Source organism: Eutrigla gurnardus (assembly GCF_963514095.1).
Source record: "Eutrigla gurnardus genome assembly, chromosome: 19".
Lineage (NCBI taxonomy): Eukaryota > Metazoa > Chordata > Actinopteri > Perciformes > Triglidae > Eutrigla > Eutrigla gurnardus.
The window spans coordinates 22,122,174-22,149,241 of record NC_139930.1 but is presented as its reverse complement, the minus strand read 5'-3'; the positions used below and the strand labels follow the sequence as shown (position 1 = coordinate 22,149,241).

The following is a 27,068-nucleotide window of genomic DNA, read 5'->3' as shown; positions in this document are numbered from 1 at the left end:
CAGACTCTCAAAATATAACTTACTTACTTTTAATAGTACATACTTGTGTAAGGAGGTGTACCCGTCTACCACAAGTATATTATTTTACAATTTACAGTCATTGCAAAATGAATAGAAACAGAAATGCAGTGATGGGAAGTAATGAAGTACAAATACTTTGTTGCTACTTCTACTTGAGTATTTATTTTTCTGACAACTTTTTTACTTTTACTCCCTACTATTTTAAAACATATCTATACTTCCTACCCCTCACATTTTCAAAGCAGGCCCGTTCCTGCATTTGAGGGGAATTATCGACAAAGGGATACTTTCTAGTCTTTTTGAACACAAGTATGTGTACTTCTACTTGAGTAGAGCGTTTCTGTACTTTTGACACCTCTATACTTTTACTATTGGTACTTTTAAGTGTATACTTTTTGGAAGCGGTACTTTTACTTGAAACAGTTTCTCTATATTGTGGAGTTTTTAGTTGTACCTACAAATTGAAGTACTTCTTCCACCGCTGATGCTAGTGTGACAAAAAAAAAACACAAATACAGGCTTTTTTCCTTATTATTTCTATTGGACTGTTCAGGAGTATACAGTACATAGAAAGAGCGACATTTTACACCACGTCAACATCTGGAAAATGGCTTTGAAACCATTTTTCTAGATGCCTGAAATAGTTACATATATAAAACATGACACTCATAATTAGACATCACTTAGAAAGTACACAAGGTTTTTAAAGTCTATACAAATGGGATTTTTGTGTTTCTTATACAATGTCAATCTTATCAACAGGGCAGAAAAATAAAATGGCGTCCACATAAAAGCTCTGTTTCTCGTGGCACTGTGTACACGTTCATCAGAAGGAAGCCTCTGATTAGTATTTACAAAAAGGCTCGTGTCAATGGTTAGTCACATGTATTATATAATACACCGTTACACTGGAAGATTCAATATGATCCAAAATTGTGCTTAAGAACAAGACAAGTACACGCCGCTATAACACAGGGGTTAATTTAAAGGAATAGTTCTGGCATTTTTGGGAAATGCGCTCGTTTGTTGACTTGGATGAGACGACCGAACCACTAAATCAGCCGTTAACGGGGCGATCAGCAGATTCATCATCGTTATCTTATCAAATATTAGGACAGTTTAAGACAAAACTATGTCAAAATCAACTCAGTGGAGCCAGAGATGTCTTTTTATTTAACGCATTTCTCTCCTCTATCAGACATTCGCTATGCTAGTGGCGGCTAATGTAGCCTCTAGCTTGTGGTCAAGCTAGTTTCTTTCTGACGCCACACCTCCAGAGTTTTTGTATTTTCTCGCCAACAGGAGCTGATGATTCGCCTCAAGTTATGTCACTGGAGGCGACTCATCATACTTCACACAGCTCCCCCTGGAGGCACTAAAAGGATTTACACAACCGCGTTACTCCCCAACACAAGAGTTTTAAATATCCTATAGGACCTCAATCATACCTGCAGCAGAACCTTCTAATATCTTCTTTACACAAAGACAAACTCACCGTTCTGCCCCGTTTACCGACTTTGTGCTAAGCTAGGCTAAGCTCCTTTAACTAGCCTCACATTTAGCGACAATCTTCTCAAGCGCATTTTTCCCAAAAACGTCAAACATCAGCTTCAAAAGAGGGCAGTACGAAATGGGACAGCGCAGAACAATCTGCACCGACCTGCAGGGTAGAAATCACTTTTTATTTAAATTGTGAATCATAAAGTTAAAGCGCTGTTTGTTTTCTAGTGAATCTTTAAAGTGGACAGTGCAAAACTAAGTTAGTCGAGGCTTCTGTAGTTTCCTCCTGTGACGTGAGGCTACTAGTCGTTCTCGTACAGACGTCATCAGTGCTAGCTTATGCTCCTGTAGGAATATCACCGCTTACTGAAAGATTAGACAATAAATAACAAAATGCAACAGCTTCTTCATCAGCTACAACAAATCCTCCGTAACAGTGGATTTTAACCTGCTTGATGATTTATAGAGAAGACAAAACACACGTTTAGTAGCTGCTCTGGAGCTTTGGATCGCGTTGCCACGCGGTCATGCAAACGCAGATGAACTTCAAATCACGTTTTACACCGACATCATTGTACAGTCTCTAAAGTGCTCGAAAAAACGTTGAAACACCAACACTAACATTTAACTGCTGATGAAGATAGTGTGATTATGATGAAAGCTCCAGAATAACTAATACATAAATAAATGGACCTTGTTGTGAAATTATTCTGTCAAAACCGAAAAAATGCTGTAAAAGCCACGAAACAAGTGAACAAATAAACTGACCTTCATGTGTAAAATCTGCGGAGTGTCCCTTTAAGTCAAGGTCCACTTACTAGCTTTTTCCTGCGCTCGTCATTTGCATCTCATGGTCTTCATCTGCAGCCGGTAAACTCCACCGAGGAGGACCGTGAGATGCAGGTGAAAGCTCTGGAACAAAGCCGCTAACTTTGGAAGCTACAAAGACTGAATGTCATTTTACTGGTTTTCCATAGATTAACATTTAGCTTCATTACGACGAGAGAAACAATTTGGCTTTGTTTTTGGTAATGCAGTCATAATATTTCAACAATAAAGTCGTAATATATCAAGAAAAGTCAAAATCCTTTGAAAATGAAGTCATAATATTTCAAGAATAAAGTTTTCATATATCTATAATGATGTTATACTGAGAGAAAAATCATAATAATATTACAAGAAATGTGAGAATATTTTGAGAATAAAAAAAGTTGTCGTATTTCAGAAATAATATATTTCAAGAAAAATCATATTTTATAAGTAAAGTACTATTTTGAGAGAAATGTGTATTATTCTGTGAATAAAGTTGTTAAAATGTAAGGAGTAATAATATTTTGAGAAGAATTATCATCAAATCAAAGAGTGCCGTAATGACATGAATAGTAAAAAATAACTGTTCAGTATTTATAGACGGTCAGCAAATGCTGAATCATGCATTAAAGAAAATAACTTTAAATAAAACAAATGATTGTTTTAATTTGCCAACTTCGTCTCTCGCCTGAAAAAAAGGCAAGATGGAAAATATCCCTAAATATTGAAAATAAGTGAAGTCATATGACATGGCAGTATCGCTCTCTGATTGGTTGGCAGCCGTACAGACTTGAGGAATGTAGAGTCGAAGAGGTGCTTCGTTTTCCCTTCGATTTTAACTGTGCTTCATTGAGTCGCATCGTTTTTCACTAAATAACAAATAAAAAAACAACTATTCTTTGAAACAAACTTCTGCAAAAACGACGAGTGCCGGGACGGATCCCTTTTTTTTTGTTAGAAACATCAATATTGCACCAAAGCAGCATATTTGGACGAGCGTTCTCCATTACAGTTTATCTTTAGAGAGCAGAGCTGCAGGGTTAAGGGTTTAGATCAGGACAGTGGCTACCAGTGATATGCATAAATACGGTATAAAAATACAATATGGGGGGGAATCTGCTGGGAGTTTAGCTGGGCTGGATGTGGGAGAGGAAAAAAAGGGGGAAGGGGATTAAAACGCAGGGTGTTCTTTTGGAGCCGCTAGAAGGTCTGATCATCGTTGCAGGACTCGGTGGCGTGTCCGAAGGCCTCGCAGATGTCGCAGTAGGGCCGCTGGTCGGCCGGGTTGCCGTGATACGTGGAGTGAGGCACCGAGTCGGGGCTCTGGGCCTGAGTGGGGCAGTCCTCGGTGTCGTGGAGGTCGAAGCAGTCGCAGATGTCGCAGAACAGACGCGGAGTCGCCTTCTTTTCCCGCTTCGACACACCTTCAACGAACCTGCGTGGCAAAGAGCAAAGAGCGTCCTGCTAGTGCAATACTTGCTAGAGCTCCAAACGTGGATTAATCCGCAGCTGAAAATAGTCCCCCACAAACAACTTCCCCCTGTTTGTTTGATAAAAACTACGATGCCCATGTTTTCGGTAATGACTGAGATTATATTTGCGTTGTTAAAGATTTAAATCTCAGCCATGAGAGCAGAAAACCTGCAGCCCAAAATACAAAAGTATCTAATCAACAATAATAATATCCAAAGGAAGCAACGATCACTGCACGTTTCTATGACGCTGTAGGTTTCTATGACGCTGTACGTTTCTATGACGCTGTACGTTTCTTACCCGTCCGTCCCGTCTTTGCCATTGAACTCGGCCAACGCCAGCTTCTTCAGTTTGATCTTCAGCTCCTCGTTCTTCCGCTGCAGATCCACGATCACGCTGTTCAGGAAGTTGATCTGGTGGAGACGGGTCGAGACACCGATTAGATGAGGGCCGAGAGCAGTGGATTCTGGGAAGCATCCCGACAGTCTTACCTGCCCCTCAGCGAACTCCTTCTCTTCCCTCAGCTGCTCCAGAGCTGCATCGCCTGCAGACAGGAAACAGGTTGAAAAGAAAAAAACAATCTCCTTACAAGAAAAGGCATCAACACTCGAATCCTCGGTCTCCTCACCTGAGGGCGGAGCTTCCCCGTCTCCTCCCTCTGAGGCCTGCGTTCCCATGAGCCTCTGCTCTAGGCTGTGAACGCGGCTCTGCAGCTGAGCTTTGTCCCTCTCCAACGTCTCCACGGCCGTCTGCAGCGCCTTGGCCGTGGCGTTTTCTCCTCGCAGCACAGCGATCTGCAGAGACGCAGTAAACGCAGGAATGAGAAAACACAAGAGTGAGGTTTTAAAAGAAATGATGCGAAGCGTCACGAGTAAGTACCTCATTCCTCAGAGTTTCCAGCTCCCGGTCTTTGTCTGCGATTAAGGCTCCCGTGGACTTCTGGAAGTTTACTTCTCCCTCGGTTTCCTGGTTACAGATGATTTCTCTGGAGAAGAATGTTTCAGAAAGTAGCATTATGATGATGAGGTCAAGTAAACCCAAATGTTTTCTGTCCGTCTGAGATGTTATTTTAGAAATGAGAAAAGATGCTGAAGATCAAAAAGATAGAAGGAACGTTTTTTCTGAGACAAAAATATGCAAATCTCTCTGCATATTTGATCTAATTTAGTTGCATTTTCTCACCTCGTTGCAAGTTAAATGCATTTCCTTCCTCATTAAACCTTTTAAAATCAGCAATAAGAACCCAGGAAATCCATATAAATTCACCACCTCGGCTGCAGTGGATTAATGGAGCCGTGGATTTTAACCACCTGCCTCCCAAATCAGAGCCCCAGCCTGAGACAGCGTCTATGTTCCAGCCTTCTTCACAAATCAAAGTGGATGTGAAGCAGGTCGTTGCACCAAATCACATCTCCTGTCCTTTTTTTCATGTTCACCTGAGAACGATCTCTGCCTCCAAATCTATTATTTCTGCTCTAATTATGGCTCGTCGCCTCTTTATTTCCCTCCGGCCGACTCCACAGATCTATCAGCTGCTCCGCGCCTCCCGTCTCCTTCTCCTGTCACTCTGATCTTATATATATCAAACACGCGACACTAACCGTCACTCACACTTTACCCAACATGCACCTCCAAAGGTTACGTGGAGACGTTTTGATCCTCCAAAGAGCCGATACGACACAAACGTTCTGTTGTTTCCAGACTTAGAAACGGATTAAAATAAGACCAAACAAACAGAAATAAAGCATCTTAAATATCTAACCGTCTTATCAGATGTGAAAAAAAGTCTGTCAGTCTGTCTCAGATGCAAAAAATATACGAAAACGTGAATGGCTCTGTTTGGTTTGTCCATTCTGGGCTACTGTAGAAACATGGAACATAATGAATAGAAAAAGGCTTGTTCTAAGGTGACGAAAACACAACAATTACACACTAAAGAAAACACACTGCTGCCAATAGTCTCACTGTAACACACATCACTTTAAAAGATTATCACTTTAAAGTGTGTACAATCCTGGTCTCTCACCTGGTCTTCATGTCTGGCGGTTGACTGTTGCGCTCCTCGTTGTGCTGAGAGGCAAACACACACAAATATAGAGGCATTTAAATAGAAGCTAAACCCGTCTGAGCTTTAAGAGTTCGTTCACAGCAGGAAGTAAATCCTCGCGGAGCCAAAACCCATTCATCAAATCACCGTTTCTGACTTAACAAACCCTGATCTCTAGAGCAGAATGAAGCTGAAGGAAGCCGTGTACATAATAATAATAATAATAATAATAATAATAATAATAATAATAATACAATACCTCCTCAAGATGCTGAGACTTCTGGGAGGCCAGCTTCAGCTCCTCACTGAGGGGGAAGAGAAAGAAGGTGACACACTTAAAGGCAGCGCTTAAATCTGGTGTGAAGCCAACAACTGAATTATTTTGAGCGCAAAAATTAAAAGATTCCTGATCTGATCTGAGCTGTAAAGTGTCATTGCATGTCATTAATTTGAGAAAATTACATATTAATTGGTGATGCAATTATTTTTTTTGTCATTTATGACAGCACACGCCTTTAGAAATACTGTGTCTCCTTCGTTGGCATAATAAGAAATATAAAAATAGATAGAAGAGACTGCACAGTGTTTGGGGACACTGAGACTGAAATCAACAAATACAGCACGGCATCATTTTTCACCACTTTTTTTCCGACACAAAATCCATCCATACAAATTAAAACGTTTAGCATTAATCTATATATAAAAATAAATCAAAATACATTTAAATAACATTGAAAACATTGACAATAACCAGTGTAATAAACAATAAGGGGGTTACACATAAATTCACCACACAAAGGCCCATATTTTCAGTCTAATACATATGAAATTATCAGCTAGATTGGTGAGACTTTAAAGAGGTCACATTAGAGTATTTCAGGGTATTTCTTTAAGTCCAGTTCTACATCGTCCTACTTTAAACATCTTAAGGGATTACAACCTTTATACGCTCTGCAGAGCGATACAGTCGCCATGCAGGGAAAATACCAACGACATATTACAAAGCTGACACTGTAATCGGATCACATGATCAAATTTAGACCCGGAGACGGCGGCGGAGACGGTTCTGTCTGGGAATTTATGAATGGAGATATTTATGGACGCTAGAAACCAAACGATGTTTTGATGGAGGAATTGAAATTAGCTGCATGTGGGTCATTTGTAGGATTTGTGTCAAATAAGAAGAAGGAGCTGTGTGTGACTCATAGTTTGGTCTGGGCTCCGGCTGCCTGCTCTATAGTTTCATCAGCCATGCTTCTGTAGCTTCCACACCCAAACACAACAGGGAGGTGTACTATTAGGAACAGAATATGGTTTGTTCCACATACTTTATATATGAACCATCGCTGCTGCCACTTGTTTTCCCCTTCAGAGTGTAAACAGAAGGGTGAAGCAGCTGGGCCTCAGCTTCTGCAACTTGTTTTTATGCCTCATCTATAATTTAATGGTTTATTATTGTAGTTTTATGCTCTGTGCTTCACCAAAGGAGAAACTGACAATGTTTTTTTTTTCTTTTCATGAAACACAGAAGAAAATCTTAAAAAGACATCTTACAGCTGCATTAATAGTCCTGGAACTCCTGTTCCCCAGAGGATGAATCCTACTGACTACTTTATTTTGAGCTATAACACCTGCAAAACTAATAATCCCTTTTTGGCCTCAACTGTACTCTGCTTTTACTGCTAATTAGCAAATCTTAGTGTTTATATATATTTTCATATAAACAGCTTGTTTTAACGGTCAAACGAATCAAGATTTGACCTACAGTAGCACCAAAAACAACATAAATCACACATCTGAGCTGCTCTGTCAGATGCCACAAAAGCCACATTGATTCCACACACACACACACACACACACACACACACACACACACACACACACACACACACACACACACACACACACACACACACACACACACACACACACACACACACACACACACACTGATGTCATAATGAGAGTAGCCGCCATGTTGGAGCCAAGCGGTCCTAGGAGGAGATACGGAGCGATTACATAAGAGCAGCAGCCTGAGGAAGGATGGAGGAACGCGGCGTTGAGCGGAGACGGGATGGAGCTTGAGGGTGGGAAACTGTAACAAAGCCACGGAGGTGTCGACCGTGACTCCTCTTCATACGGATGTGAGGTTTTAAATGAATCAGGCGTTCAGGCGCTCCTTGAAAAGGAGGATGAAGCCGCTTTAGTTTCACCGTGACTAAAGATATTTGTTGACGTCTCCATCTGCTGCTCCTCCTTCAGGACGCTGCGTATATTAATGACCGTTATTCAGCCAATTAGAACCATCTGGAGCTCTGACATCACAGCACGGGGCCCTGATGACTCAGGGGAGGTGTGGCAGCATGATGTAAAGACTCGAACACACGGGGTCTATAAATAGACCTCGACATCGGGCTGGAGATCCACCACAAACACAACAAAGTCAACTAAAGACATGCTGTTAAAGGATGGAGTATGTTTTAACCCCTCATCGGTAACAGTTTCAGTTTAACGATCAGTAGAAGCTCTACTGCTAATCAAAATATGATTTAAGTTGTTGCCGACACAGCCGGTTATAAATTATGCTTCATCATGTTTTGCTTTCATCCATTCACATGATGTAAGGACCATCTTCTACGTAGTACTTTTACATCAAAATATTACTATCTGGATGCATTTTCAGCCACTCCATTGATCCTTTTGATTTGATCCATTTCCATACAGTGTGAATGCATATTAATCCATTACACGGAGACCACATTAGGGACATTTTCTCTGCTGAAATTCACTTTGCCCAGTGCTAGATGCACAGGTGCAGCACAGACAGAAGGGAGCTTCACTCAAAAGAGGCGGCAGCATCAGCAGGCCAGTTAGTTGGTATTTCGGTGGAAATCCTACAACACATGCAGGCCAGAGTATCGGTGCTCGACCCAGACAGAGAAAACTGCACTTTGTTGATGCGTGTTTATTTAAAGGCAGTTTAACAGAGCTGAGCGGAGAGACAAGTGATATAAATGATTGGGAAAATCTTAGCAAAGTAATTTATAGTTAAAGATCTTAGAGTTTAAGGGTGTACAACATTTTAGAGTGAAAAACATCGAAGCCATTTTACCCCAAGAGAGTACTGTGCATTGTACTCCACCATAATATCTGGAATCACATAATAGCACCCTCTGGCTCATTATGGGCTTTACACAACAATTGGGAGCATATTTACGGAAGGATCTCTCTGGAGAGATACAGATGGAGCCAATTTAAAAATGCATTTTAAAACGTTAAGACAGTTTTCACATCTTCATTTCAATTAAAGTGAGCCCCACTTGCACGGTCCGTTCTCTGAGCTGAATAAGAGCTTAAAAACGCAGGCTGGACTTTTTTAAATCACCGGGCGAGGCCCCCCAGGAAAGATGAACCACACCAGTATAATGAACTGGCCTGACCTTTATAGGACATGTACGGCAGCAGAAAAAAGACACAGGATTATCAGGAGTACTCACATTTCCTTGCAGAGGACTCCGATTCTCTGGTTTTCCGAGCTGCTCCGCTCCTTCGACAGACTGAGCTCCTCCTGGTATTTGGAGTTCTGCTGTTTTAAAGCCTCGAGCTGAGGAGGAACAGACACAGGATGGGTACGATTTCTCTTTTGCTCGTCTTAATAACATTAGCAGCACTGACGCCCCATTCTGGACTGGATTTATTTCTCTGGGGCAGGTGGGGTGATTTTAACACCAGCACATATGTGGGGACGCTTTCCCCCACACACCCCCATTTTAATTACAGCTACAATTACCAACTTGGCGAGGTGGCTGGTGCTCCTGTAATCTAAATCCCGTCTGGAGCGCCATCCTCATGTCATCCAATATGACTACAGTAAGATTCAAAGCCATCAGGGGAGCGGGAGCTCATCAAACATGGTAAGGTGCTGCTATTCTCTTTAGAGGCCTTTATATTTGGATGTAGAAATTATCAGCAGTTGCTGTTTGCAGCGTGCCCATGGATGTACAGATAACTGAATAGCTTAATATGTGATGATTCTACATTTATTCTATGATATCTAAGCGGATTAATTGACGTTTATTTGCGATGGTCATTTGAGAATCAAAAGGTTTCATGTCTATTTTATGACTTTATGAGAGGAAGTATGATATTTGACTAAAAATGTGACTCTAGCACACATTTTGCATTTTTGCTTAAAAATATATTTGAATTTTTGATCAAAAATATAAATAGTAGGGGCAATCCTAAATTTTGGGGTCAGGATTCCAACGATGAACCAGAACGTTCCTGCTCCGAGTCAGACACCGTTGTTGCATCTCCCTCATTTCCTGTCACATCTTTATAATAAAATAAAAATGCACCCGCTTCCCCCATAAAACACTTATTAATAACATTTAAAAGCTTTTGCATCGGAGGAAAAAGCTGCGGACAGAAAAGAGAAATTCTGGGTCATTGAGTGAAACTTCTTAAAACACAACGCTCTGATGCATTCGTGGTGAGTCAGCAAAAAAGCAGAATGGATTCAATCCACGTGAAGCTAAAAATAAAATCCCCGGAGACGTCACTTCATCCAACGTCACCTCAGGCAAACTTTTAGTTTCAATTCAGATATCTGGGATTCAAAAACAAACAAACCCCACTTCATTAATCATCAAACTGACACGTGCGGCGCTGCAATCTCTGCAGTTTTAAAATAGCAACAGCCAATAATTAATTAACAACAATGACTTTGAAATCAATGCATTTGCTGCAGCTGGCTGCAGATTAAATACATCTTAACTCATGTGTAACGATCCACACTGTCACCCTTCTGCAGCACGTTTCTGTCTGCATTGTTTCAGATGCATTTAAATGCAAGTTTCTGACTTTTTCTAAACACCTTAGTATTTATCTACACCTCTAGTGTGCAGAGCATGCTCACTTACACACATAAACATACACAAACATGCACAGATGTGCAGAATTCACAGAGGTTATCTGCTCTGGTCACAAGCGCAGGCTTCATCACAACAAATTACGTCAAGATAATCATTTACGAGAGCCAATTAGGGAAATTAACACCACCTCTTCCTGCTTTCAGTGACGGTAAAATGCACTTCCATCTGCTGCACTGCTCAGGTGACCTTACCTGGTAGTGAGGCGAGTAGACGTTACTGGAGTAACCCTGATGCAGAGCAGCCACGTCCATGCCTGCACAGCTCACCACCGCCGGATTCAAACCTGTGTTAACACTGCTCCACAACAACGCCGTCGCTATGTCACCCTCTCTCTACAGCGTCACATGCACAGACTAAAACAAGCCGGGCATCAATAAACCAGCAGCTCTCATCCCCCGCCGTGCACGGCTGCGAGAGGGAAACAGAGGGCGCGTTGCCTCAACAGCTTCTCTCTCTCTCTCTCTCTCTCACACAGTTGGGTTAAAGAAGCTGAACACTTCCATTATGTAAGCCCCACCAGAATAAGCCCCTCCCCCCTCCACCCCATCTCGTTTGCTCACTCTCCAACACCGTATGTACACACTCTGCTAAAAGATCATTCACGGTGTTCAACATGATTAAAAACAATAACAAGCCATTCATATTGTAGTCTCTAAGTCTGTTTTAGGGTTGCAGCGTCTGTAGACGGACAACTAACTAACATTTCCATCAACGGTTAATTGTTGTCTATAACAATTTGGTTGACCGAATGATTTTCAGCCTATTATAAAAAAGAAGACCAGCAAGTAACCAAAACTCAGAAGCCACTTAAACATAAAAAGATCAGAGGAATGATGAATATAAATACAAAAAAAAACTGGCTTTGACTTTCAGGCAAGACGTCAATCAACCAGTTTGACTTCAAGTTCACATTGTTTTTTGTTTTTCCCCACGAAAAATATCCAGTTTACTATCATAAAAGAGAAAACCAGGAAATAATAACCACAACTGAGAAGCTGGTAACGAGAGTTTTCTCTCAACTATTCCTCGTTTCCTTGTCATCTCTGTCCTCGTGTTCTCTAATAAAGTTCCACAAGTTTTAATGCAACATTAATGAAAAACAAAACAACCGACTTTCAAAGTTTCAGCTCTGGATCCGACAGATGTGCGACATCACCACACACACACACACACACACACACACACACACACACACTATTACATCACATACAGCAACATGGCTGAGCGGAGAGAAGAAGCAGATGTAAGAGCTTCCCTGCTGAATAAATTACAACGTGTGCGTTTGTTTTCCTCCACAGAGACTAAACTCCATTCTCTTCATTGTAGCTGCAAAAACATTTTCCTATTCTTCATTTTTGATGACGGCCGAGTTCAGTTTGCGTTCATGACGATCTTTCGCCCTCTTTAAGTGAGTTTAAACACGTCAGTTCATAATTTGAAATTAAATTCAGAGTGATGTCAAGGGGTAAAAATAGACTTTCTAGTTCTGTATTAAAGCAGTGATATGGAGTTATTTATTTGGGGAATATATATTTCTACCATAATGTCGCTCACAGCCTGATGAGATAATACTTTATTTTAACCCTCCTTATTTATCATTCAACACATTATAATGTGGTTCTAAGTAGACGTGAGATGCTTATTACGGTATTTTAAACTACTAAAACTCCACCTATGAAGCATCTTAAACAGCTGTCTAAACAGTTAATGGATGATTAATAGAATAAAAACATAAATAATAGAAAGCATGTCTTCATGTCTAATATGAATATTCTATTTATATTATCAATACAAAAAATTGAAAATGTATTAAGTGAGTAATTCACACTGACACGTACAATATCTGTTGTACACTACTGTGTGTATACTGCTTTTTTTGCATTTTTCTTTAGTTCAAGTGCTGTGTATAGTTGAGATTCTTATTTTTCTCTGTTTATCTGTATTTATTTGTCCTTGTTTCCACTTTAAAATCAGCCCCTTGAATCCCTTAGAACAGCAGGAAGAGCACTGAGAGTTTATGCTGCAGCGCTGAAAACATGCTGCACAGCACAGGTTTATGTCGCGGGGGGAGATTAAAAATAGATGCAACCAAAACAGAGAGCACGTTTACGTCCAGTCTCTAATCTCCTATCTCCATTTCCCCCGCCGTCGTAAAGAGCGAACATCTGGACCAGCTGGAGCTCAGTTTATGCGGGAGAGAGACTGGGAACCAGGCTGAGTGAGCGGCTGCAGGGGGACCGACAGTTTGAGGAACAGCTTGGTTTCAATGACCAAAAAAAAAAAATCATGTTACAGGTGGCTGCAGAGAGAGAGAATAAAAGAGAGACGGTCCAAAGCATTTCATGTGTGACTTATTGAATGCGATGAGTCGGACAGTCACATGCGGTCAGCGTGGGAATCCTGATGTGAATACGTATTACGTAATAAACCCCACGGGCCAGAAACGCTGAACTTGTTATTACGTATGTGCATGTGTGCATCGTTTCTTTCACGGGGCTGTGGACGCATAAAGTAACGCTCATGCACGGTGCTGCAGCAGCATGTAGTGTTCTCTATTAATGTACTGTAATGTGTTGCGTTATATTCTATTCTATGAAGGAATAAAACACGACAGCACGGTGACTTCAGGGACACATATTTCCTGTTGAGGCCTCCTGCTCACCTGAGTCTCCAGTGTCTTCTTCTCATTGGTCAGCTTCTGGAGCGAGAGGTTCGTCCTCTCCGACTTTTCAGTCGCCTGAAAAAACACCAGGGTGGTGAGACGTAGATAGGAAATCAGCTCCATGAAGTCAAAACGGACATTAGCGTTCTATAAATAGACCGGAGAGATCGGAGGTCATTTAAAAAAAAAGAAAAAAGAGGCCATCTTTTCAGAGTCGGCCTCGGGCTTGTTGGGCTGCTTCACTTTTACATTTGTTTGTGGCGAATCCCGTGAAGCGAGAGCAGAAAGCTCTGACTTCAGGGGGAACAAAACACAGTCAATGAGGTCTTCTTTAGAAATACTAAAGCAGTAGAAAGACATTATTTATGTACCTGCTGTTAACCCGCCTCACGTGTGTGTTAGTCCTCATTTAACAAACATTCAAATCTGAGTTAATTCTCTTATTATATGTATTATTAGACCATTTATGTTCTCAATGTTTCATAATTAACATCAATGAAACATTTAGCTTAAACAAACATTTCTAACTTTAATTTAAAAAATGAAGTACTTATATTATATTTGAGTATTTCCATTTTATGCAACTTTACACTTCATTTCATCTCAGAGGGAAGGATTGTACTCTTTACTCTGCTACATTTATTTACTAGTTACTTTACACATTTAGACGACTCACAAAAAGTATTGCCAACAAAATTATAATGAAAACAATCAACCTAACCAACAGCATATCACCAGCTGTATTAATAATTATAATCCAGTGATATATAAAGTTTCATTCTAATGGGCCAGTATGAATAATAATAATGTTTTTTTATGCTAATACCTTTGTATTTGTACTAGTTTATAATGGCAACACTTGTCTGATGACGGAAACAGTTTTTGAGTACCGGTATTTGAACACATCACGATGACCAAACAGCCTCAGCTTCAGACTTTGCAAAGCTGTGAAGCATGAATTTTAAAAAAAGAAAAAGGAAATCTGGCACGTCGACTTATCAAACCCAAATGGGAATGTGTGTATGTGTTCGTAATGTTTTTACAACGTAAGAAAGGTGCCTGTGGCCATAGTCAGCTGCAGAGTGGGAGAGCTTCATTAAGGCTGACTGAAAGCACACTGGGAGAGTACTTCAGGGAGGATTGTTAAAAGAGAGGCTGCTTTAAAGCCACACCAAACCTTTTTTTTATCTCCATCTTTTCTTGTTCCAGTTGAAACGTGTCGACGGCCAGAAGCAGACTGAGCTATCTCGGTGAAGAATCGGCAAATGCCAACACACTGATTCATCGTGGCCTGACCGCTAGCTGCGTTCAGAGGACTTCAGCTCTGTTCGGAGGTTTTCAGCCTCTTCTGTGTGCGATGTGAGCACGACAATAAGACCGCTGCTTCCATGAGATTGAGATGTAACACCGATGTTTTCAACCGTGTGTCTTATTATTATATCTGATGTTTCTGGATTAATATTACTGCTGCATTCATGTGCATGTTGCATGTTTTTAACTCCCTTATAGACTGTTGGCTAATTGTCATCATACTGGAGTTGCTGGTCCGACGCCGTCTCAATCAGTTTGTTTTGTTTAAACTGATCTACAGTTTACTGTTTTCAGCAATAACATCAGGTAACTTTCAACGCAGCAAAGTGTCACTTTCAGTCTTTCAGGAAAATGTTCCACATATAGCGTTCGCCGATGTTGATTTCTTATATAATAAAATACGTCTATAGCGGTATTTGCCTTCGACTAACGATGACCCACCTGTGCCAGCGCGTTCTCTCTGCACTGACCCTCCTCTTTCAGGGTTTGGAGGTCTTTCTTCGACTGCTCTGCACCGTGCTCCAGTTCTGACAGAAAAACAGAAACATAAAACTCTTAACAATCAACTTCACACCGAAAAGCTCTCAGCTCTCTCCAGTGAGCGTTAAAAGTCGTTTACCTTGCATGGTCGTCGCCGTCCTCACGTTCTCCTCCTCGGCCGTCTCCAGCTTTTGTCTCTGAAAATGGAGGAACATCAGCGTAACTACGAGCTAATCGCTCACATAGTAACATTCTTGTACCTTGAGCTAATAATGACCAGGCTCAGAAAACATGCGAGTTTTGTGGATAAAATGCCTCCGTTAATGAGGCCAGTTTCAAAAACACCCACGAGCAAAACATCTCACAGGAGGAAAAAACACAAAACACAAGACGGAAAGGAAAAACTACAGTTACAGATGGGACCTGAACAAAATGCGTTTGAATTAAGTCTCAGACGTAATTACATTTCTGTGACACTCCAAGAGCTGAAACAACTTAATTCATTGATTTGTTGATCGCAGAACATTAATCAACTATTTTGGGAATAATGATTTGAGCAATTTTAAAGCCGAAAACCAGCTTTACACTTCAATATAAGAACATTTGCTCAATTACATCATTGCATGTTTATTACCATGTCTTCAACATCGATCCACGTCTGCTAAATTAACCATCAGCCGGTGAGGATGATGACAAACATCGCTCCGTTTTCTCAGCTTGTTGTGGAAAGCAGAATTTAAACTGCACATTGCTAGAAGATGTGCAGATAAGCGCTCGCTTTTTTTGCTTTCAAGTCCAAATTTAGAATCAACTTCACAGGATTATTATCTTAAAACAAGTGAGAAATGCAAACATTAAAACAGTTTTCTTCACATTTTAACACTCTTATGTTTCATGCAGATCTTTTTCAAAACAATGTTTTAGCAGGTTAGGGGTATAAATTGCCTGAACTTACAAAGTAGTTTTTTGTTTAGTTTTTTTCCGCAATTTCCAACATAAACCAAGCGTTTCAAATAGTTTCAAACATAGACCAGGAAGGTGACTTTGTAGGAGACAGGGTTGCATATAAGGAGCACAACTGGAAGAAAAACACACATTATACAGGACTCTATATGCCAGTACTGGACCAGAGGCAGGTTGGTTCATGGTAAAGGTTTAACTCGGTGAGATTACCGTTGTGACTTTTGCAAAAGTGACGTAAAACTGCCGTCACGTTTATGTAACGAGGTTTACGTGGTTATAAGAGATTAAAAATCCATCGCTTTAATGTCCGAGCTTCCCTATTTGTGAAATGTCACATTATCTCTCTTCTGTGTTTGTTTGTGATCCTTATGCACCGACGTTCCTCCTTTCTTACCAGGCTGGTCAGCTGCTCTTCCAGTAAGCTCTTATCTTGCTGCACAGACTGAAGCTCTTTCTGTTTGCTCTCCATGTCGACGCTCAGCTCGCTGATCTGTCGGCGACACACAGTATACATTATACACATGTACATCCGAGCCCAGCCATAAATTATGCATCGCCACAGTAGCTTCGGCAAACCTCGCCATGAAAGAAGAAGCATGTTTACATTAGGAGCTAAAAGGAGGGTTGTAAATAGAAATGACAGTTCTTCCAGTTCCATATCATGCCATAAATGATGCGATAATGACGGCGATGAATAATCCATTATACAAGCTGAACCTTTTTCTCCTGAGACTGCGCCTGGGCCTTGAGACTGCTGATCTGTTGCTGGGACAGAGAGGCGGCGTCCTCCTTCTGCTGGGACGCCCGGAGCCTGAGCTGGAGGTCGGCCACCTCCCTCTCCAGCTCCATGATCCTGGAGCGCTCAGACACCGTGGCCACCTGCGGTAGATAACGCAGAAAAGGAGACCTGAAGGCCAGGAAGAGGAGAGCACACCTGGGTGGTGTAGTGTGAACCACACGTGAGCTTTGACCTGATTATATCTGAGATCATTCAGTTTAAAATAACTTTAAATTAGAAATATTTTCAGCCACGCCGTTGTGTGTTTTGATCCACTATGAATACCAAAGGACTGCCTCAAACGATCGGATTTATTTTTATAATCTTTTTGATTAATCGCCTATAAAACATCAGAAAATAGTGAAAAATGTGCGTCAAATTTATTTAACTTACAATAATTAAACAAGCCTAAAAGCAGCAAATCCTCAGATTGATAATAAAGCAATGTTTGATCCATTATTTTTAATTCAATTGTATCTTTGTAGTATATTAATTGTCTGATTATTGATTCTGACCATTTTAAGTAATTACACAATAACGTCAAGTTATTTATTACTTATATTTCCTGTTATCTTGGAGTCTAAGCTGCATAGTGAGACATTTAAATTAAGATATTAAGATTATTAAGTGGAAATCCAAAATAAAGTTTGGTTAAAGAAAAAAAAAAAGTCCTCCTATTATATTTTAGAATAAAACTATTAATTTATGACGCCTGAACAACTCAGCGTAATAAAATTAACAAACTATAGAACACCGTCTAAGAGGGTACCTTCAAAACATACAAGAAAAATGTTCTAAATCAAGAATGTTATCAGTAAACCTCATATCCTCCATCTAATGTTGACAGAGGTTCAAATCATTTAATTGGGATGGCTACAGAAGGAAAACCCTCTCCACGGGGGACCAGACCAACGTTTCAGCCACAAACAAGAGAATCTGGTGCAACTCAGGATTTGCCGTCTTACACCGGGAGAAAGACAAGTTAAAGCTTGGAGCTTTAAAGAACATTTTTCATTCTCTTTTTGTCAACAAATCCCATGAAAAAAAAACAAAACAACAACAATACGTGTATTGTGTGCATCACGGCCTGGTGCCTCTTTTGTCTCTGAGCCATCCCACTCCATTTAAAACACATAAATGAGCCTCGCTGTTGTTTCCCTTCATCACCACACCCACACACACTGCTCTATATACTTTAACTCAATCGCACACACACTGTCCTGTCGCCGTAAAAGTTTATAACTAACCTTTTTGCTACAAGTACATTCTTGTGCATCAGTACACATGCATTCTTCCTTCTTCCTTTCTTATAAATCTATTTTCTCAGGCACAAATATCACAGTGGCCAGTTGTTTTCTGTCCCTAAAGTCAAAACTAAACATGGAAGATTAAAGTTTCACAAGCACAGCAGGCGGACTCGAGATGTTGGAAGGTTATTAAAAAGACAAACACATTGTTGGTTTTTGGTCGTTTCATGGGATTTGCTTGAGAAGAAAAATGATGGCTGACATCTTCAAAAGCACACAGCGTTTTCTGACTAAGTTTAAAAGAAAAGTTCATGCACCCATGCATCATTTTCAGTACGACAGACCTGGTTATTAGAAAGGCTCGAGGTCTGATGGGATGTTAATGCCCCCGTGTCTGGACTAATCATGGACAAAGGCCATAAGAGGGAGTGGCTTGTGATAAATCTGACAAATTTGCATAATATTTGCACGCTGTGGTTCCTTCAATATATTCTGTGTCATCATTATTAAAGCCCAGTTTGGGGGGGGGGAAGCACATCGCTCAGTCCTGCTGTGCGACCGGGACTGCCGGCATTACCCTAGTGTCCTCTAAATCCCTCTGGAGTTTTTCAGCTTTGGTCTTTTCAAAAAGCAGGCTCTGCTCTAGCTCCTTTATGTGGGCATGCTCCAGTCGGGTCTGCGTCTGTTAGTAAGAGAGAGCAGGAAGAGAAGGAGAACAAACACCAATGCAACACTGACATGCCAGCTTTGTGTGCCGCGGGACGGAAAGAAGACAAGACTTTAAAAAGAGAAGAGCCAGAAAGTCAAAAAAGCACTGATGATTTCCAGGCAATTCAGTTACATCAGTCGGTAGCGAACAAAGGGAGGGACTGTTATTCACTCATTCTGCTCTGAGGAATATCAGGAGTTAATTATTTCAATCATCTCATTCTGACTCTGATTCACCCACTTTTATTTCTACTGGCACTTGTTTATTCCGGTACTTGAAAAGTGATGAATTCAGCCATAGATTTCCTCCACGGACCGAAGAAGTTGCAGACGAGAGGACGATGAAAGCAAGCGAGAGGATTGAGGGGCGAGGCGAGACAAAAAACAGCTTTCAAGAACGGGCATGTGGATGAAAAGATGATGAGGGGATGGTCATGTAAGTGCTGCAGACGGGTGGGAGAATCTGAGAGGAGAGGGTGAGGGAATTAAGCATGAATGAATAGATGAATCACAGGAGCGGGAGGGAAGATGCGTCTGAACAAGAAAAGCAAATGAATGATTCAAAGAGTGCAGGAAATGGAAAAAGAAAAAAACCTGAGACAGAATGATTGATCGAATCAGGGAAATGCAAAGCGTCAGTTTAGCATTTTAAAGTCCCTCAGAAATATGAACGGAGCCAGTAAAAGCAAAAATATATGGGTGTTCATAAACTAGAAACTTGCATACAAGCTTCGGGTGTCCATTATATAGACAGGTTAAATAATAATAATAATAAGTTTGTTAAAGGAATAGTTTGGATGTTTTAATTGGAGATGGTGTGTCACCTCCAGTAGATGGAGTTTGGAGAAACAAACAGAAGCATAGCAATCAAACTGCTTCGGATGGATTTCACCTCAAATAATCAATATCATTTCGAGTGTACACTATATTTAGAATATTTTCAATTATTTACTTTAGCCGTCAGACGGGAAGCGGACGCTGTTATCTATGCTCTCTTCAAAGACTCCAAAAACAGTAATTTTACCGGCAGTTGCTGGTCTACCGCTGCCTTGATCAGTTAGTTTTGTTGGTTAAAATTACTGTTTTTGGTGGCTTTAAATAGAGATGTACCTCACGGCTTCAGTTCCTGGTTAAAACAGTGAAAATATTCTACATTTAAACAGATTTTTTCAGTGAATATAAAAAGAGCTTTGCCCCCCCGTCCACAGCCAACATGCTGCACCAGATGGTTCCTAACACAGAACCATCTGAGAAGCCTGTTTGGAAGAAAAACAAATACTTGGCAGGTGATTGGATGAACCATCTGTCAATCAAACTCTCACCGAAACCAGGAAAAGAGAGAAAACACTTGCCAGACGCAAACTCATTCCTTAAAGCCTGACTAGATGGTTTTATGTCCGATGTCAGTACGTTGCTTTTGCCTACTTCCTGTAGGTAACACACCTCCTACAGACCTCACACGACCACACTTCAAACAATCCAAACATTCCCTTTAAGTTATTCAATTATCCTTCAGGTTTGTCAATAATTCAGGCACGGATGTCATGAATAAATCCAGCCTGACGAGCGGGAGACAGAGAGCTGCAGTGAGTGAGAGAATATGTTTAATTGAGGACCGGATTATATAACGGGATGTTACCTCCAGGTCTCCTCTGGTGATGCAGGCCTCTTCCACGCTGAACTGCAGGTCTTCCACTTTCCTGTCAAACGCATGGACAATCATAACGTTTCCTCCAACGGCACGTACTTAAAAACGATGTTGGACGTGTTGTCCACTGCCCTGACTTTAATTTAGAAACAGGTGTCATGCACAGGCGACAGGTAGACTCACCTCTTCTCCTCCTCCAGCTGGTTCAGCAGCTCCACCTTTTCTCGATCTGCTGCCTCCACCAGCGAACGCAGTTGATCCAGCTTTGCCTCCGTCTCCACAGCATACTGTAAACACACAGAATCAATAACACCAACTACTACATGATTTGGTGAATGCACACAATGCACCCACTCTTTTTAAAACAGTTTTTATTGAATTCATGGCTGTTATCATTATGTTCTTTTTTTGGTTGCAGGTGACATGCACACGTATCTGACCTGATCCCGTCCCTTCCTCAGCTGAACCATCTCCTGCTGCACCTCTCCAGCGTGACTCGTGGCCTTCGCCACCTCACACCTCTCCAAGTCCCGCTCCGCTAGCAGCTGTTCGATGTGCTGCTGCTTCTCCTTCAGAGCCTCCTGCAGCGCCGTGGTGCCAGAGATCTTGCGAGCGTACCGGGCAGATGTCTCCGTCAGCTTAAAGGTTGAAAAAAAGTTTCACGTGAAGAAAATTGACTAAATAAAGTTGCGTGACCAGTAAACGTTAACCCTTGAGTGAGTCTCACCAGTCCTGCTCGGCTGGGTTTGCCGCTGATGGAGGAGGTGGCGGAGCTGAGCGAGCTGATGGAGGAAGCGCTCGGGCTCTTCTTGAGGGTGGATTTCCTCCGCGAGCTCTTCGCCTTGGTCGGCGTGGTGCACGGGAAGCCGATACGCGTCACCTTGTGGGCCGGAGCGAACAGACCATACCTGGCCATGCACTGAAAGTACCTGAGAGGGAAAGCAGGTCGGGCACAAACTGAACCCTCGGCAGACGGGAACACTTTCTTTACGGGTTACGCCATGAGATTATATGCACGTGGTCTCTACCTGGTCCCCGCCACAGCTCCATCATTCTTGCCAAGCGGTTCATCCAGTTCCACGCCGCACCACTCGCCCTTGGCGAAGTCTGTCTCTCCCAGAAACCGCACTACTCCTGCCTTGTTACCACCAACCTACACGCAAAAAAACCCAATCATTTACTGCTTTCTTTATTTCTCCATTTGAAGTTCAGGCCTTCAAACTCAAAACGTATCAGTGAAGTAAATTATTGTTACACACACTTCACTTAACAAGTCACAATACATGATAACATTCGATAGCATTCGTTGTGGTTTCCTTGTTTCCTTCTTTTGACAAATGTACTTATTGTAAGTCGCTTTGGACAAAAGCGTCTGCTAAATGACCTAAATGTAAATGTAAATAACACTGTTGAATATCACTGTCAGGATTTTACTTGTGATTAGTTGGTTGAATATGACATTTTACACCACGCCTCCTTACCAGCACACGGTCTCCCAGCCTCAGCTCCCTCCTCCTCTTCATGGATTCGGTGTCTGAGACGTTAGACACAGACTCGCTGGATGTGAGCATTCGGTTGAGAGCAGCGCTCGTCTTTATGCCGGTGCCCTGAGCTGAACAAAGAAAAAGGCCTTTACCTCACTGAAAAACAGACATCCGTGTTTTGGCTGACGTATTTGCTGGATGTTACCGGTTGTGGTGGCGCCAGCAGGTTCAGGCTCGCTTGTTACAGCGGCCCCTGGTTTCTCTGGAGGAACTGCCCCTGGTGCCGGACTGGCCTGCCCCCCGTTTGCCTCCTTCTCCGGCAGCACAGTCTTGGATAGCTTTGAAGGCCGCGTGAATATCCCTTTGCCATCCTCGCACTGGAAGTACCGGATGCCTGCCACGGACCCGTCGTTCTTCCCGATGGGATCGTCCAGCACAATCCCCGCCCACTGCCCGGGAGCGAACTGCGTGCTCCCGATGAACTGCACATAGCCGGGCTTGCTGCCGTTGACCCAGACCCTCTCTCCGACCTGGAAGTCCGCACTTCCTTCGTGGGTCGGTGAGGTCACTCTGCCGGGGGATTTCTCTGGAGGAACTGACTTTGGAGCACCTGCATCACAATTCATATATTCTATATGTATCAGTTGTATACTTATAATTAACTATCATTCTAATGACATTTCTGATTATGCTGTCTTTGTTTCAAAAGTATAATACAAATATTAAGAAGCTAAAAACTATGAATTTTGGACATCTCAGATTCTGTTTATGAAAATAGTTCCCCTAAAAGATAATAACGTGATTTTGTTGCTTCAGTCATTAGAACAGTTGTTGTTTAATCCCTTACTTTGAGGAATACAAATACATGTTTTTAACAAAACCATTTCTTATACCAAACAAAATAAGTTAAACTTCTCAAATGCATTAGCATTAAAGTTTTTCTTCAGACAGGTCATGTTATTCCCCATAAAAACCCTCCGTGTTGTAGTTTCCCCCCGTCACATGGACGTTGGAGGGTAAGGTCCGTGAAGAACACTTCAACAGGGCATTTACTTGCTGACTACAGGATGTGTTTGAAATCCTCCAAATCGACATCCTGCTGTGGTTTAGTTCAGTTATAAAGGTGCATTATATTCCCTTTGCTTATGGGTTCATATTAATTTTCACACATAAATGCACTCTTGTGTTTTCCTGTTGGATGTATGTACTAAAATACTCATCACATTCTCCGTTTATATACACACTGTTGCCCATAAAGATAGAACATTTTGTTTTCAGACACAATCCCCTGTTTATTCCTATTTAAATGCATCAGTAATCACTTTTGACCAGCAATGATGACATTATGTGTCCCAATTACCCAGGTGAAATTAATTCATGCATAACATTTGTTTGGCACTATAAATGACAAGATAATATAAATGTAGTGTAATGATTTCAATAATTCTCACCGGAGGGTGGAGACGTCTTTGACGGCGCCCCAGATGGACGGACTATTTTGCTGGGGGGTTTGATCCCGCTGAGCTTGCCTGATGTACTCATGGCTCCTTGTTAGTCCAGGAGGTGGGTCGGCGGGGAACCTGTGGGGCGTCTGGCCTGATCACGGTGCGGGGTTTAGGCCTTCCCCACCAACCCATAAAGTCACAATGTGATGGAAGGGAACTGGAAGACAACACAAAAAACATTGCATAGAATCAATCAAGAGGAAAATCAACAACATTTTTGTGGAGTCGTACACAAATATCATTGATGACAGCTGGTTTAAAAAAAACACCAGGTGAACCGCATTACAGTCGATATTTACACAGCTTAATGTATTTCTCACTTATGCGTTATTCATGCATGTTTTTCTCTTCACTAACTATATTTAATGGTATTATTATAACAAGAAATATTATTCTATTACCACAGAATTTACAGCACTTTTGCTTCGAGGGTAACTTTTTAAAAAGTTGTCAATTACAAAATGGATTATTATCCAATTAATACAAATCTACTTTCATTCAGTGAAATGGGGGGAATGCTTTTTATAAGCACCGTACGCCTATAAATACAACGACTATTAAACCCTGGAATATTAAAGAAACCTCCTACTGTTTATTACCGAGCTATTTATGATCACCCATGTAAGAAATGTGATGTCCAGCTGATCTTGCATCGTCTGATGAATTCACTTTGTACTCTTAAGTGCCATAAAGATGAATGCGGCACTTATCAAATAAAGTGAGGCTAAATTCTCCAGCTTGGACACGAATGTAAGACTTTCCTCTCTCTGCAGGTCACGTACTGCGTAGGTGTCGCCGGGCGGCAGCCGGACCACGCTTCCATTTTATTCATAAAGCAGATGATTCACTCCGAGTGAACTAGGTCAGGACAGATATTACGTGTCACCGAGTTAAAGGCTATGTGTCAACACATCATCCTCCACACTTTGACAGCGCTCCACCAATTTCATATCCAGACGTTGTCAGACTCGCACACAAAAAAAAAGGATAAAAAGGATACAGCACAACCATTTTTATGTTTTTAATTCCTGGTGTCTATATTACCCACAATGCAAGTGGGAGTAGGAGTGTGGTGCTAGTAGCAGCTAATTTTAGCCTGAAGCCTCTTTCTAACTTCACACCAGCAGATTTGTTTTTAATTTACAAACATGCAACTAGCACTGTTTATAAATTATAAAACTTGCCGCATTCCAACACAACCATTGGGACACACTTCCTGTCTACTAAGCGGGCGTGGTCATGACGTCTCGGTCTATATTTTTGTATGGAATTATAGAGAATATCATATATAAAAAGCTCAAATTAAACATTTTAATTTGGGTCTATGGCGTACAAACTGAACCTGATTAAAATGCCATATTCAGCTCCTGTCTTTGTCTTTGTTTGAAAAAACAACAACAAAAAACAGACCATTTACAAGAATTGTTAAACGACATTCTGGGTTTTTCAAAGGTTGGAGTTTTTTATTTTTTCCAAGAACTGTAAATTAAATGTAATGTTAATAACAGGGCTCAATTTTGCCCCCTGTACATTTACTCAAGTAACAAGTATGCATGAGGTTCAACGTGCTACTTTCTACTACATCTCATCGCAAATATTTAACTTTTCACTCAACAAAATTTGTCTGCCAGCTTTAGTCACAGAGTCACATTCTGTATTCTGAATGCAAACTATGGCCTTCAGGTTGCCTGTAAATGTAAAAATACATTTAATAGGAAAGAGGCACGGTTGAACTTTATTGGTTCATGGCTTTTATGATTCTCTCTGTCTTTATGATGCCTATGTGTTTACCCCCTTTTTTTAATTTACTATTTATAGACTTTTATCTCTCAAGGCATATGCAATATTTTGCATATCTTACTTTTTACTGTCTTTGGTGTACCACTGTACCGTCTTGTTGGCTGCATATTGCAGCTCTCTGCAGCACCACTGCCCAGGCAACCCTTCCACTTGGGAGAATACATTCTTAAAATAAAATCTACTGAGAGAAACTCTGGTATCTCAGCAAACTGCACTTAAAGAGTTGATGTTGAATGTTATAAATGAAAGTGATAAACTGAAGGGACAAAGTGTTCCCTTATGTGTTCTGAAATTCTCCGTGAAGTGTTTAAAATTGGTTGGAAAATGCATCCTCACAAAGCTGAAAACAGGGCAGACGCAAGGTTCTCACAGTTTGGCGATGCTACAAACACATGATTATCTTATAGACTATGATGCATTCACTGAACTTTATAGCACACAGTTTAAAAAACATCTTTCCCCGTCTGGAAAAGACTATAAACAAAATTCGCAGATATTCCAGAAAATCCCTGATATTACAGTCATTCCCTGAACTTTTATACGCTTTAAGGAATTTCAACAAATTGTTTCTGTTAACAGTTTGGACACCATTTGACACTTCTTCTTCTTTTTTTTACTGCAGACAAATATCGGATTAAAATATTGATTATCTGTATCCTAGATTAATAATTATTGGTATCGGCCCTGAAAAAGCCACATCAGTCGATTCCTAGTAAGCAGCAATTATTATACTTTAAGTACTTTAAGTAGAGTTTGCTGATAATTACTTTTACTCAAATTGGGTTTTGAACATGTAGTGGAGTATTTCTAGTGTGCTGAGCTGCTATTTTCACACATTTCCATTCAATAATCCAATAAAAAGTTTTATTTTTATTGACTTAATTAAAACAAACGTTTTACTGCTAATGTGTTATTGTAATTTGTGATAGTACAGCAGTAAACTGCGTTTCAAGACCATTTCTACGCAAACCATCATCCAATACGAGCAGCATAACATTACCTCAACGCCGCTGGCTCCGCCCCGCCGGTGCTGCCACAACAACAAGCACACCTAGAGAGCTGTCAGATCCCACCTTGTGGCTCCCCAAGTCCCCCCTGAGCATCTCAACCTACTACTCATTTATCTTTACACGCGAATCCGACTTCAACCATGAAATGAAGAAACATTTTAAAATAAAATCCCCGCTTTGTTTCATGACCGGTAGATAAGGAGGCTGGCCCGCGTCATCTGGGATGAGCTCATTCTACTTGCTGCATCCTCCAACTTAGGTGTGAACACTTTTTTAAAACATGCTAAACGTTAAAATTATTTTTTTTAATGGCAGGTTGCTTTAACCAAACATGTTATCGGACAAAGAGTCCCAGTTCAAACTTCCTTCCCCGGTGTCGTATTTTGTGTTTGGCTCTTTGGTCCCTGTTGGAATGCGTTCCCAACTGCCACTGCTAGCTAGCTAGCTTCAGATTAGCATGGAAACATAAACTGGGGTTAACGTGGGAAAAACTAACGACCTGCGGAGGCGACATTAAAGCTGAATAACAACGGGCAGGTGAGTGAGTGGTCGCCGTGGAAGCTTACTTGGTCTCTGCTGGTGAACTGAGTCTCAGTGGAGGATGTCGTGGGGTGGGCGCAGCGTATCTCTACCGTTACATGTTTTTCCAGCGGCTCTCCGTTTCCCGAGCCTAGCCCCAGCATGACG

The 27,068-nt window shown here is 41.2% G+C and overlaps 1 protein-coding gene across 1 annotated transcript; it reads right to left on the bottom strand.

Annotated features, from left to right (window-relative positions):
* Positions 1–412: 412 nt before the first annotated feature.
* On the bottom strand, positions 413–27,068 carry clip1b (CAP-GLY domain containing linker protein 1b). The gene is made up of 23 exons (XM_084034780.1): positions 26,948–27,068; positions 23,518–23,728; positions 22,272–22,676; positions 22,064–22,194; positions 21,611–21,735; positions 21,310–21,511; positions 21,023–21,220; positions 20,766–20,869; positions 20,574–20,634; positions 18,804–18,908; positions 16,919–17,080; positions 16,596–16,691; positions 15,378–15,435; positions 15,200–15,285; positions 13,448–13,522; positions 9,349–9,455; positions 6,111–6,156; positions 5,831–5,874; positions 4,684–4,789; positions 4,433–4,598; positions 4,296–4,348; positions 4,105–4,217; positions 413–3,766 (listed from the first exon to the last, which is right to left on the bottom strand). Exons 2-23 carry the CDS (start codon positions 23,606–23,608, stop codon positions 3,532–3,534), a joined length of 2,769 nt encoding a protein of 922 aa, XP_083890906.1. The 5' UTR covers positions 23,609–23,728; positions 26,948–27,068; the 3' UTR covers positions 413–3,531.